General features: G+C 58.5%; 1 protein-coding gene across 2 annotated transcripts; it reads right to left on the bottom strand.

Moving 5' to 3' along the window:
* Positions 1–5,427: 5,427 nt before the first annotated feature.
* Positions 5,428–13,407, bottom strand: CBX6 (chromobox 6). 2 transcript variants are annotated; one of them, XM_050806285.1, is made up of 5 exons: positions 13,201–13,407; positions 12,981–13,024; positions 12,771–12,836; positions 12,565–12,631; positions 5,428–8,303 (listed from the first exon to the last, which is right to left on the bottom strand). In XM_050806285.1, the coding sequence occupies exons 1-5, from the start codon at positions 13,267–13,269 to the stop codon at positions 7,290–7,292; spliced, it is 1,260 nt and encodes a 419-aa protein (XP_050662242.1). In that variant the 5' UTR covers positions 13,270–13,407; the 3' UTR covers positions 5,428–7,289. The 2 variants fall into 2 exon arrangements, with proteins under 2 accessions (XP_050662242.1, XP_050662243.1); XM_050806286.1 differs by having other exon boundaries at positions 7,267–8,249; positions 13,201–13,371.
* Positions 13,408–13,695: the final 288 nt, after the last annotated feature.

Below are 13,695 nucleotides of genomic sequence, written 5' to 3'. Positions count from 1 at the left end.
ACTCCAGGCACGGCTTGACATGAACCAAAAAATTTCAACTTTTAGCTTTTAAAAAGCCACCAAGGGTCGGGCATGGTGGTTCACGCCTGTAATCCCAGCACTTTGGGAGGCTGAGGCAGGCGGATCATGAGGTCAGGAGTTCAAGACCAGCCTGGCCAACATGGTGAAATCCCGTCTCTACTAAAAATACAAAAATTAGCTGGGCATGGCGGCATGTGCTTGTAATTCCAGCTACTTGGGAGACTGAGACAGGAGAATTGCTTGAACCTGGACCCGGGAGGCAGAGGTTGCAGTGAGCCGAGATTGTGCCACTGCACTCCAGCCTGGACTATAGAGCAAGACTCTGTCTCAAAACAAACAAACAAACCAACCAACCAACCAACCAACGTAACCAAGTAATTTTGCAAAAATAGTCATCCTCATCTCATCCCATTCCACCCCCCACTTCTTAGCTTGCCACAGCCCTGAGCTTCACCCCACTGCTGACCCTTAGCCCTGGGAGGAGGTCCAGGAATAGGACAAGGAAGGGGTGGGAGCCAGGCAGGCACCCCCCCTCTCTAAGCCCAGTCAGCTCGCTCTTGGGCAATTGCTTGGTCTTGCCCAGTCCTCATCACAAACCATTCAATTCCTTGAGAAGTTGCTACGGCCTCCTCACTCATTAACCTTCAACTAATAAGGAGACTTACCTGCTTAGCAATGGCAGGACTTGTGACCAGGAACATGGTGACTAATTTCGGCATGAACTTGCCTCACACGGCCTGCCCCATGTCCTCATTCCCAAGAGCTTGGGATTCAGGGGCAAACAGATGGGGCTGGGGTGAATGTCGACTCCCCTTCTTCAAGTGTGCCCCCTTGGGCAAATGAACAAGTTGATGACTTCGCCTCTCTGGCCTCTTCCTCCCCGTGACATTCGCTCATAACTCATGGGCTTGCTGGGCATGGGTGAGGGACATGGGCTAGGGCCAGTGATGTGCTCACCAGGGCTTGGCCGAAAGTAGGTGCACTGATAATTCGGGGTTTAAAAAAAAAGTACAAATGAGGGCTTTCTGGGAGCAGAACACCAAGACAGGTGTTCAAGATGACGAGGAGGTAGCCGTGAAGTGTAGCAGTGGCACTGAGCAGGACCAACCCTGGCTTACTGGCTGCCCTGTTGGTGCTTCACTGTGGGTCCCTTCCCACCCACCTGCCCAGTGGCATCCCCGTATCTGGGACAGGGACACACTCCCATTTGTACTGCTGGCTTCTGCCTGGCCCGGGCCAGGCCCACTGGTAATGCTCAGAGGCAGTTGGTTGATTGCATTGAGCTCCAAGTCTACCTCTCAGCCACTCCCAAGCCTCACTGTCCCCGCCAGTATAGGAAGAGGACTGAGCTTGGTGACGGAGATGATCTGGGCCTACCATGTGCCAGGCACTGAGGTGTGGGCAGAGAGGGGACGAAGAAAGAGGAATCCTTAGGAAGAGGAATGGACAAAACCATAGGTCAATACCGAGGGAGGAGCCAGGGCAGGGCCTGGGAGGGCAGGTGGCAGGGGAGGGGCTTCAGAGGGAGGCAAGGAGGAGGAGGGTTGGGGAGGTGGAGGCTGGGGGAGACTTTGCACCTCAGCCATTTGCAGATGGCACACAGGCTGTGTTGAGCTGTGGGAGCTCTGGGCATTGCAGCCTGGAAATTAACAGCAGCGTCTGTCTGCACTGAATATCCCCAGCGCTGGAACCAGGCATGACAAGGAAATAGATCGGATTCCTGCCTGCCTAGAGGCCGTGGTGCCGGGGCATGATCCTGAAGGCGGTGGGCTCCCTGACCCATATGGCACTGGTGTGGAAGACACAGGGGGCAGGCGCAGGCCAGGATGGAGACCAGTGGACCAAGCAGGAGCTGCTGCCACAGCAGAAGCACTCAGGACCCCAGGGTGCAGGGCAGGGAGATACTAGAGAAGCCAGACAGGAGGTGGGGTGGTGAGGAAGGGGAGACCAGAGCGCCACCTGTCCGAGGCCTGGCAAACAGGTGGCCGCGGGAGGCATCGGGAGCTTGCAGGTGGAATGCCAGGCAGTCGGGGAAGGCATGGAAGTTTGCCTGGGGCTGCTGCTTCTAAGCCCACCTATGTGGGGAGAAGGTGCGTCATCTCACGAGAGAAGGCACATGGCGCCCGGGAAACAAACGCCAAGACCACCTTTCTCATGACTGGAACATGTGGTGCCAAACTGTGGGACCCAATGGCAGGAGCGGCTGGTGCCCCATTCTGGCCTGCTCTCTCCTGGGCTCGGGGACCACAACCCCACAGGCCCCTTCCTCTCTGCGGGTGCTGTGATTCCCACTGAGGGACAGGCAGTGGTGAGACCTCCACCCTCCCACTCTCACCTACCAGTTATTCTCAAGGGTCCAAGAAGCAGCAGGCACCTGCTTCTCCCACTGAGGCACATGTGAGCTGGGGGAGTGTGGGAGATAGGAACCGGGAAGCAAGTGAGTGCCAGCGGTGGGGCAGGGCTTCCCCCCTTCACCTGTCACTGGAGGGGCATGGGCCTGCTGCTTGTGAAAAGCCAGTCACAGCTGGAAGAAGACACAGACACACCCCAACCTAGGGGCTAGGCCTCAGCTTCGGAATGTGACAATTTATTGGGGGGTAAAAGAGGCTTTTCACCCCCCTTTCCTGGCGTTGATACAATATTGAAGAGCAGCAGAACAAACGTACAAGACAGAGTAATCGGCACAGACCCACCCCTCCCCCGGAACCGCTGAATCCAGAATGGAGCCCAAACCCACACCCCCAACTAGGCGTCTTCTCCACCGGGGGAGGGGCAGGGTGGACTGGGGGACCTGCCCCCCATGCCGGGGCGGCACCTCCGTTTCCCATCTCCTGCCAACCCCACTGTTTTTCCATCTTTGACCACTGGAGGCAAAGTTTAGCCAGCTGGGAGCTGGATGGTTGAACCACATACAAAGGCAACAACACTTCATTTTAAAAATGAGAGAGAAAAAAGAAACAGTGCCCCTCCCCAAATATAGAGCTATATATGTATATTTTATATATATAGAATTCATTCGTGCACAATTCATTAAATGAACTTCTCAAAAATTAAAAAAATTATAAGATACGTATTTCTTTAGGCCTTTGTGTTTTTAAATTAAAACCAACGAAAAGAAGTCTCCCTCTCCACTCCCCCCAGCAGCAAGGGCGGCCGGAACGCTTCGCTCCCGCTACCTGGCCTCCTGCAAGAGGGTTCCCCCGTGAGACCGTCCGTCCCCCTTTGCCTGGCTGACTACCTGCATACAGTAGACACTCACTGCTGGAGTGAGACACTGACTCCTCCAAAGACTGCAGGGGGCGGAGGAGGGAACCCCAAAGGCCTGGGAGGGGGCATCTTTGGCCCCCACTAACCGTCTCCCTATTTCTGCATCCTGGTGACTGTCAGCAAGAGATGAGTCGGGGAGACCCTCTCCTGGAGTTCTAGCCCCTAATTCTGGGCTTTCTATATGACAGGACATGCAGATAGGGAAGAAACTAAAACCTTTCAATGTCTTCCTTTTTTCTTTAAAAGTGATTCCTCAAACCATCCCTGCCCCAAAGAGGCCGCCTTGGACAAGTGCATGGGAGCCCATAAGTGGAACTGACCAGGTAGGGCTCCACTGTCCCGTGTGGGCGAAGTGCAAAAAAAAAAAAAAGAAAAAGAAAAAAGAAAAACCACCACAAACCAAAACAACAAAATGACACAGAAAAGTGGGCAAAGTGGGGATGTGTCCTCTTGGGTCCCCAGAGGCCAGAGAGGCTGGTAGCAGCCCTGCTCCCTGGCCAACCCAGCTCCCCACTGGGGCTGACCCTCCAGCCTCGGGCAGGCCCACCGGCCTGGCTCTCCTCCAGGACCTCCTGGCTCAGGGGCTCGCTGCCAGTCTTGTGCTGGCTCCAGGGCCTGGGCCCTGCCTTTTAAAGGGCTTTCCCCACAGGCCGAGGCATCCTGGGCCCTAGTCCCTGCCGCATTCCCCCAGTGAAGCAGCTGCGCTTCTCCAAAACTATTTCCACTTCTTTGAAAAGGGGCCATCCCCCCAACTCTGTCCCTCACACTGAAGTTGGGGACTTGATCATCACCTCTTCCCAGATTACAGGAAGGATGAGGCTCATTTTGACCTTGACCCCTTTGCAGGGTGAGAACAAAGAGGGGTTGTAGGCAGCTGGGGGCCCCAGTACCAGCAACCTTGACCCCCACCTGGTACTGGGCAGCTGCTCTGACACCAGCAGCGCTTTCTGAAGGGCCTTGCTGCCCAATATACCCATTTTGCAGAAGGGCAAACTAAAGGTCAGAGTGGGGACCGAGACAGGGATGGGTCCCAACTTACGGTCTCAAACCAGAGACACCAGACCTCACCTGTTTCCTATGATACGTGGGTGGGGAGGGGGTGCACTTAAGGGGAGATGACCGATGCCCCAACCAATATTGAACATGGGAGATTGGGCTTTGGGGGTTATTTCACATACAAAAATAAAGCAAACCAGATTGCAACTTCTGCTTGGTAATTAGGCAAATGGAAAGCAGCAAGGGTGGAGGAGGGGCCCATCGAGGCCGATCTCCCAAGGGAGGCCGGATCAGAGCAAGTGTGTGGGGGGCGGGGTTACTAGAGAGGGCAGGACGGAGGCCTCCGCTCACCCTCGGTTCCAACCACTTGGGTCCCCAGGGGCACTGCCCACCTCAAAGCGGTATGCCTGGTGCCTCTTCATGCACCAAGGCCGGCCTGGGCTGCTCTGCTTGGAGCTCAGGCCAGCAGAAGCAGACTACCTGTGGCAAGGGAAATGCATTCCCTCTCCCCAGCCACTCCCAGAGCCCAGCTTCTTGCCTCCTGAAGCCTGCATCCCCTTTCAGGCTAGGGAGGCTCAGAGAGGTCGTGGGCTTTAGAGTGACCCGTGGGGAGGGAAGTCTCCCCCACAGGGTGGCGGTGGCAGGGACCAGATGGCCCAATGACTGGCAAAGCAACGGAAAGGAGCAAGAAACCAAACCGCCCACTCACCAGCCCCCTGGAGAAAATCACCAGTGACAACCCTACCCTCCCAAACCTCAGCTTGCCGGGGCCTGCAGCTTGGGTTAGCTCCCCGGGGACCCGCTGTTGTCCTTCCCTTTGAACAAGCATGGGTGTGGAGATCTGGGTCCAGGCCCTCTCCACAGTGCCTGCAATGCCAGGGAACCTGCCAGCTGGGTCCAGGCCTCTGCCCCATCCTGACATTGCCACCTCACCTGTGCAATCACTGCGTTACTATTTTTTCTTAAATATCTCTTTCTCCCCCCACCCCCCCATAGGAATCCCATAATATTTTTTTCTATTTATTTTTTTTCCTCTTTTTTTGTTTTTTTTTTTTTTTGCAAAACTAATTCTTTCACTTTCCTGTCATAAAATCACCTCTGAAAACACAACTTCTTTACAAAAAAGTCACGAATGACACGAACTCTCAGGAAAACACATTTCTATGGTCTCTGGAAACACCTGTAACTGGCACCCAGGTGATCATTCACCTAGGGGAGGGGGCCAGGGGGAAATCACCTCCAAGGACAGAGGAGAAATACCAGCCCTTATTTGGGGGAAAAGCCAATTGGCACTTGGACGGCCACAAAGCCAACACACAGGGCAGGGCAGGGAGGGCCGAGGAGGATCAGCCTCCGCCCCGACCCTGCGAGGCTCCCCGTTCTGTATCCCGGGGAGGGGAGGGCTAGGGCCACAACTGCGGGCCCTGGCAGGGAGATTGGGAAGGAAGGCGACCTCCCATTCTTAGGACCAAAGGCGCTCGGGTTCTGATTGGCCTCCTGCCAACGTGCTTCTGAGGGAGGGGCCCAAGGCAGCACAGCCAGGAAGCCAGCTCCAGTCACGCCTGGAACATGCCACCCATGCACAACGGAGACCCGGGAAGTGGCCCAGGGCTGGCCAGTGGGGCAGCTGGTCCCAATCCTGGGACCAACACCCTCATTCTTCTGGAGAACACAGCCCCTCTGGTCTCGCCTTTGCCTGCCTGCCCTCCCAGGTCCTGGCCTAAGGCTGGGGCTGTGCCCTCTGCCACTGGCATGGGTACCTCAGCTCCCTGGCAGCAGAGGGAAACAGAAGCTGCCCAGGACACTGGAGGCTCCTTGCTTCAGGCAGGCTGGGCTATGAGAAAGCCTCCGTGGTCAGAAGCAAAAGAGGGGCGGGGAGAAGCTGGGAGGCCCTCGGGAATGGATTCTTCGGCGTCCTCCCCAAACACCGGGAGGAAGGGGGAGCTTGGAAGGGGGTCTCCCTCTTTATCTCGGTCCCCACCATGATGTGAAGGTCCGACAGGTTGGGCTGACCACCCCGAGGAGGGCAGAGGGGTAGGGGGCATGGTGCCCCCAGCACACCTGGGCCAGGAGGAGAAGCCTGGTGACTTCCACAGCAAACCTCCAGACCCAAGCCTGGTCCCCAGCCCTACTGAGGCGAGGAGCGGTCCAGGCCTTCAATGCCCCTGTTCAAAGGAACTGTAAAGGATGCCACCTGGCAGCCTGGGGCCTAGCACCCAATGCACGTATGAACCCACGGACAAACACGGCAAGTAGGGCGGACGCACAACTGAAGTTTCCACGGCAGGTTCTCGTAGCACCTTTGGTCAAGAACTGAAGAGGCTTTTAGATGCTGGGAGGCTGCGGCCAGGCGCACCCTCTGCCAGTTCCTCCCACCGTTGAGGGGGTTAGGAAAAAGACAGGGCTGAGGCAGGGCATAGGGGGTCTACTTAGGCCTCATCCAAAATCCAGCAGGGAAGACCCCGCCCTGGCCCAACTTCTGATGCCCTGGCTGATGTGGAGGGAGGAGCCGAGTCTGGCCTCATCCTCGGCCTCTGCCTGGGGCTTTGCCAAACAGGCAGGAAGCCCTCCTCCTGCCTAGGCATCTGCAGGAAGGAAAGGGACTGTGCCCACCCTCAGTGGGGGTCTCCTAAGGGCCCCACAGCTGCCAGGTTAGCACCGAGAAATCAGACGCCGCACAGGAGAGCAGGAAGCAAGCTAGAGAGACGGGTGGGATGTGGAAGGGGCAGAGGAACCGTAGGTTCTGGGGCTTTCCAGAAACCACCCAGTGGGCCCTACCATGCATGGGCAGGGGGTGTGCCCTTCCCCTGCCCCATTCCAGGGTGGCCCCTACCCCCTAGTTTTCTGGGACCCCAACTACCCAGCCCCATCCCTGGGTCAACACCGAGCCATTTGAAACAAGCAAAGCACAGGGAGAGAGGGCTGGGGGCAAGGGCGGGGTGGGAGCAAGAGTATGACTTCGGGCAGGAGGGCCCCCCCAAGCCCCCCTCCTTGGTGGAACCCCCTCACTTGCTCGCCCCACTGCTGCCACCACCCCCAGCGGCGCCTGCTACCCCAGCAGCCACCTTCTCGAAATCCTCAGGGTTGCAGAATTCCTTGATTGTGACCGTCAGGAGGTTGCTGGTGACATCGGTGACGACCACATTGGAGCAGGGTGACATCTCGGGGCGCCAGTCCCCAGCCTCGGGCTCGGAGGAGGCACCGACGGGCTCAGGGGCCGTGGGAGGCGCCGGGCCGGCAGCAGCTGTGACCTCGGGCGGTGCCCGCTTGCTGGTGGCTGCCGACTCGGGAGGGAGGGACAGGTCGAGCACCTCCGGCTCGCGCCAGCTGGGGGCGGACGGGCTCACGGTCTCGGGGAGGAGCTTAGGGGGCGTGTCGTCGGGGTCAGAGGACTGTGGTGCAGGTGAGGGGCAGCCGGAGGAGCCGGAACTGCGGGCGTCGTAGGGGGTGGCGGGAGCAGCCAGGAGCAGCCCAGGGCCCGGGGCTGAGGCATCAGCCTTGCCGGCGGGCGGGGCAGCCAGGGGGGCGGGCGGGGCAGCCAGGGGGGCGGACGGGGGCTTGTACAGCGCAAAGGCGCCGAACTTCATGTGGCGGATCTGGGTGCGCAGGACGCTCTCACTGAACTTCTTGCTCTTGCCGATAACGCGGTTCCGCGAGGGGACTTTGGGGCGGGCCAGCGCCCCAGCCCCCTGCCCGGTGCCCCCGCCGCCAGCGCCCTTGTCGATCACCTTCAGGTTCAGGATGATGCGGTTCCGCTTGGGCTCCCGCGGCTTCACCTTACGGTTGATGATGCGCACCGTCTCCGAGAAGGGCGAGATGGGCGGGCGCAGGCCGGGGCTGCCCCCCTGCGGGTCCGGGCGGGGCAGGGGACGGCGGGACATGCGGTGGCAGCGGCGGATGTCCTTCTTGAGCCGGTGCACTGCTGCGCTGGAGTGCAGCTTGGGCGAGGAAGCACTGGCAGTCGGCTTGACAGAGAAATGCACATCACTGATGCGGAGGGCCTCGGCCTGGGCCCGCGCCTGCGGGCAGAGGGAGGGGTGGGTGGGACCTCAGAGCTGCCCGCTGACCTCCCCTGGATGTCCCTGCGCCAGCCAGCCCTAAGTAGAGCCTCTCAGCCAATGATCTCAAGACCATGCAAGAGAATCACTGGTCTTCATGACCTCGACTTAGAAAAGGAAACAGAGGTTCAGAGATGAATCAATTTGCCTCCGACTCCAAGGTGTGAGTCAGGACACCCTTGTCCAGGCCCAATTCCAAAACTGTGTTTTCTTCTACAACCCACCACCACTGCAAGCTCCACAGAGGGCCCTGGGCCATTCCACGGCTGCCCTTGCTGACACAGGGGAGTACGGACAACTGGGACACAGTGTTGGGAGGGCAGCCCTTTGCTCAGAAGCCCCTGCCAAACCCCTGCTCTGTGCCAGATCCAGCCCAAGCGGGGCCTCCTCCACGGACTCATTCCTGGTGACCGAAAGGAGGAGGTGGGTCCTCCCTGCTCCGCCGCACCCAGTCCTGCTGAGCCACCGTGTCCCCGGTGCCCCGTACTCTCTCACCTGTGAGCAGGCTGACCTCCGGCTCCAGCCTGCCTCCTTAGCTGGCAGCACCTCAGCCACCACACTTCCCTGGATGGGTCTCATTTACTTGTCTGCCCAGTGCCTGGCTCAGAGTGAACTGGTGCCAATGCAATCCAAGCCTGCACCCCAAAGCCTGGGCTGGAACCCAACCTGGTCAGACGTGAGTTTGGGGGGGACAGGCCTAGAGGTGGGCCTGACCACTCCCTATTCTCTGTGCCAAGATGGTCTGGGGCAGGATGGTGGTGCAGAGGTCGTGGGCAGCCAGGAATACTGCCCCAAGCTCCTAGGCCTGTCCTTCCAGCTGTCCTTCCAGGCATGAAATCTCTCTAAAGCCGCAGGGCTCTCAAGAGACCCCAGGTTCCAGTCCAACCCACCCGTTGTCAGATGCCACTAAATGGAGAAAGGCTAAGGGACTCGTAAGGTGATGTAAGCTGTCTGCATGGCCAGTCCTTTCTTTACTACGGAAGGAACTGACGCATCAGGCACCAGCTGCTTGGGGTTACAGCTGCACACACAGACTCTCCTGGAGAGCTGCTCTATCACAGGGAGGATGGTGGGCAGCAGGAACAGGAAGTGATTTGGTGCAGTGAAAGAACCACAGAGCCCAGAGAAGTACAGACCCCAGGCTTGAAGAATGAAACATCAAAGCCTGGCCCTGACACCTAAGTAGGAGAAAATCCTGGTCCTTACTGAGACCTGACTGCACCCCAGACAGTTCCAGAGGCCCCGGTGCCCTGCTCAGACAGACAGATGGTAGAGGCAGAGAGTCCTGTGGGCAAGGTCTCAGTGGTGTGAGAAGATGGCAAGGAGTCACAGGACTGAAAGCAAGGGCTGGGGACAGAGGCTGGGGTGTGTGGGGGGTGCCACAAGGGGCGTGGGTTTTACAGATTCTCTGGCTCCTACTGGGGAAGGGAGGCTTGTTAGGTGACGGCTGCCCTCAATCTAGGTGGGAGATGGTTGGGACCGAGAAGAAGGCCATGTCCCCATGGTTGGTCTGTGAGGTCCTTGAAGGTGGGATCTGTTGTGAGGTCTCCCTACCTCCCACGCCCCACAGCACTGGATGCTTAACTAGTACCTGCAGGTAGCCCATATGCCCCTCAGACAAGACTAGATGACACTGGACCACAACTCCCAGGACAGATGTTCGCTGGCTTATTTGTTGGCTAAGCAAGATGTCTTCATTTAGAACGTGGCCTTCACCCCCATGGGAGAAGGGACTGTGACTCCACGTGGTCCTCCCAGCCCAGGCTGGGGCCTCCTGGGGCTGCTTGGTTAACAGTCCCTTCCGCCACTAGGTGGCAGCACATGAAGCCGGGCCTGCCCACGCCAATGCTGCCAGCCCAGCTCCCAGGGATTGGGCCCCTCACACCCCTTCCCACACAAAGGCAGGGAAAAGCCCCGACTTTTTCGGCATGGTAGGCAGACATTCTGCAGGTGCATCCCCACACTTTCTGACTCGCAGAAAGTTAAGTGTTTACTCCTGCAAGCTGCCTGAGCTTCCTGACTTCTGCAATTATGCTTCCAAGAGTCCAGTGGTGATGGACTGTCCCTGGGGGAGGGGCAAAGAGTGTGGGCAAACAGCAGGCCCAGAAAGAAACCCTGGCTCAGTGAGTCTCCTTTCCTTATCTGCTCGACCATCACAGGGCCTACTTCAGGTGCTCCTGTGATGATCAGAGAGTACATGGCACCTGCTCAGCACACTGCCTGGCATGCAGCAAATAACTGAACAGACCTACCTATGGGTGGTGGACTTATAAGCAGTGATCTTGTTCCAATGTATGCTTGGCATACATTGTTATTTCTTACTTTATACTTTCTATATATTATTATTTTTTAAAGGGTTCACCCCTCCTCTTCCTCCCCACATGGAGAACTCCTTGAAATCGGGGACTTGGGTCTGCCTGGTGAATTAAAAATAACTGTAGCCAACATGGTTATTGCACCCTGACCAGGTGACAGGCATAGCTCTGCGGGCTTGGCATGCACTGTAGATGGTGTAGATGGCATGAACTGTACCTTGGCCTCTCCCCATGTCTGTGGGCAAGTTACTGGACACCTCTGACCCCGTTTCCCCATGCGTAAAACGGGGGATGGAAGCTATCTCGTGGGCTCCTGTTTGCTTCACAGTAGTTCCTGGCAGAAAGCACGGAGCGTAATTTGCTGACTGCCATACTGCCTCCCACGGAGTCCCAGAGCAATGTATTCGGCCCAAGCTAATCTCCATAGCCCCTCACAAATATCCACATCTCTCTCAGGCTACCTGTTTCTTAGGGTCCAGATAAAAAAGTTCTCCTATCTGCATCTCTATCCCCTGCCACGCCAACTCTACAGCCTCCATAGTTTCCTGTGTGTATCTGCCGTTCCCCCTTAACCTGACATGGACTCCTCAAGGCACAAGATGAAGAAAAGGAGACAGGATGAAGCCAGGACGCTGGACCTTGGGTAAGTCACTTTCCCTTCCTAGGCCTTGATTTTTTATCTGTGAAATGGGGATACTACTCCCCACTTCTTGGACTGTTGAGGGCTCAGCCCTGTATTAGGCCCACAGCCAGCTCAGGAACCAAAAGAACTATCAAGAAAAAAGGCGTTTTGTGTATCAATGTTCATGGTCATACTCGCTTCACCGCTAGAGGGTGCCCCAGCAGCACTGAGAGACTGTCACACAGCCCATCAGCCTTCCAGCTGCTCCGCCCATCCTTCCCCAGGAGAAGCATCAGGGTTAAGGTTACTCCCTGGATCCCCTAGGATGTGCGTCGCTTGAGGGTGGGGTTTATAAAAATATGAAATTCTGGAAACCCACATTTCTTTCACTTCTGCTTCTCTTCTCCAAAAAAGAGTCCTCCCACAAAGTCACGAGCTGTCGGGTGGGAGGGGGCCCTGAGGCATGTGTAGCACTACAGCGAGACAGGTGGCCCAGTGAGTTCCACCTGCAGCCTTGCCTGCCACCTAGGGCCATCTTGCCCTTCCTTTCCCAGACTCTGTTTTTTCTTGTCAAAATAAAATAAAAACCCAAATCCTCCAAGATGGCTTCCTCTGGAAGTTCTTCCCTCCCTAGCAGAGGCTAATATGCTATGCTCTCACTCCCACATCCTCATCCTCCAGAAATGGCCGGGAGTGGGGGGAAACTAAGGCTCAGAGCCCTAAAGTTAGTGGCCCAGCCTGGGTGATAAATTCAAAGAGAAGTGATTTTGAGGTCAAATTCAAGTTGGATCCCCAAGAAAGGAGGGGAGCCATGAAGAACAAATCCTGAAAGACAGGGAACGGAGGAAGCTGGGGGCAGGGAGGCAGGTGGTCCCCCAATCCTCTCCTTGTGCCCTGACAGGAGGTGGGACCCCACTCACTCTCCCCCTGGGTTCCAACTCCCAGCACAGTCATAACAGCTCAAACAAATGCCCCCTTCCCATGGGCATCCCCTACCTTCCTCAGCCACCCCCTTTCCTGGAGCCCTAAAGGCACCCTCAGACTCTGGTTTCAACAGGGAAGATTATCCCCAGTCCCAGGACCCTCTTGTTGAAGGTGAAGCTGGCTGAGGCTTGCCATCAGGGGCTTCTGGGGGGGCACACAACCACCCCCTGCCCAGCTGGGGCCCCTCTGGAAAGGCCCGCCCGCTTGGGCAGCCGCGTATCTGTCCCTCCCTTCCAGGCCCCGTGCTGTGCCGGGGCTGGGGGCCCGAGAAGGGGATGCTGCTGGGGCTGGGCCAGGTTACCTTCAGAAGGAAAGTTTTGGGTTTGGGTCCTCTCTTCTTGGGCCCATACAGCTCACGCTCCCTCTCCCTGCGGCCGAAAAACACCAGAGGTTAAAAAGAGCCCCTTCCCGGGCCCCACTCTGCGATGCCCTCCCCGGCTCTCCCGCTTCCCCGCGCGGCGCCCCAGCCGAGCCTCGGCCTCGCTGCCAGCTTCCCCAACAACTCACTTTTGCTCGAAGGCTGCAATGAGCCGCGAGTCCAGGATGTTCTCCTCGGGCTCCCAAGTGCTGTACCTGCCGAGTCACAAACGCTCAAAATCAGGATGAAGACCAGAGAGGGACAGGCACGCGGCGAGAGCAAGCGCGCGCACCCCCACCCCAGGCCCCGGTGCCCGCTGCCTCCCCTCCCGCGACGCCCCCGGACCCCGCGACACTCACTTGATCGCCCACCCCTTCCATTTCACCAGGTACTCGATGCGTCCCTGAAAAATAGAGGGGAGAAAAACGGGGGTGGGGGTGGGGAGGATGCGGGGACGCGAGGAGGCGGCGGCGCGGGGCTGGGCGAGGGAGCCGGGCTAGCGGGACCGCTTCGCCCCGAGGGCTCCCGGCCCCGGCTCCGGCTGCGGACAGCGGCGGCCCGCCCCGGGCGGCGGCTCACCTTTCGGATCCGCCGTTTGATGATGGATTCGGCCGCGAAGACCCGCTCGCCCACTGCAGACAGCTCCATCTTGCTCAGCGGCACCCACAGCCCATAATACTCCCTGCGCCCGCGGCCGGTGCGGCACCGCTCGCGCACGCGCCGCAGCGCCCAGGCCCCGGCGGGCGGGAGCGCGGCGGGGCGCGCGCTCGCGTTCCAGCTGCGGGCCGTCACGTGATCCTCGCGGCAGGCGCGCGGTTGCCAGGACCTCCCCCTCTCCCGGGGCGGTTGCTAGGGAAAGTCGGCGCTAGCGGGGCGGGGGCGCGCGCTGGCTCTTAAAGGAGCCGCGCCGGCGGAGGGAGCAGCTGCCGGCGGACCCGATGGGTACCCGGCTTGTGGGCACGCTGCGGCCTTACGCTTATAACCCCCTCCCCCATCTTGCTGGCGCCCGATCGCTGACACCCTCTCCTCGCGTCTTAATCCCCACGCGAGTCTCACCAGGCCCCGGGCGGAGAA

This window comes from Macaca thibetana, chromosome 10 (assembly GCF_024542745.1).
Source record: "Macaca thibetana thibetana isolate TM-01 chromosome 10, ASM2454274v1, whole genome shotgun sequence".
Classification (NCBI taxonomy): Eukaryota; Metazoa; Chordata; class Mammalia; order Primates; family Cercopithecidae; genus Macaca; species Macaca thibetana.
Note: the sequence above shows the minus strand (reverse complement) of the source record. Positions and strands in the feature narration are given on the sequence as shown.

Bases quoted from the DNA above. Each gene is read 5' to 3' on its own strand.
- CBX6 (XM_050806285.1), bottom strand. From the start codon at position 13,269: ATGGAGCTGTCTGCAGTGGGCGAGCGGGTCTTCGCGGCCGAATCCATC. The intron at 13,025-13,200 runs GTGAGCCGCCGC...TCTATTTTTCAG, and splicing joins TCAAACGGCGGATCCGAAAG to GGACGCATCGAGTACCTGGT. The intron at 12,632-12,770 runs GTGAGTTGTTGG...TTTCGGCCGCAG, and splicing joins ATTGCAGCCTTCGAGCAAAA to GGAGAGGGAGCGTGAGCTGT.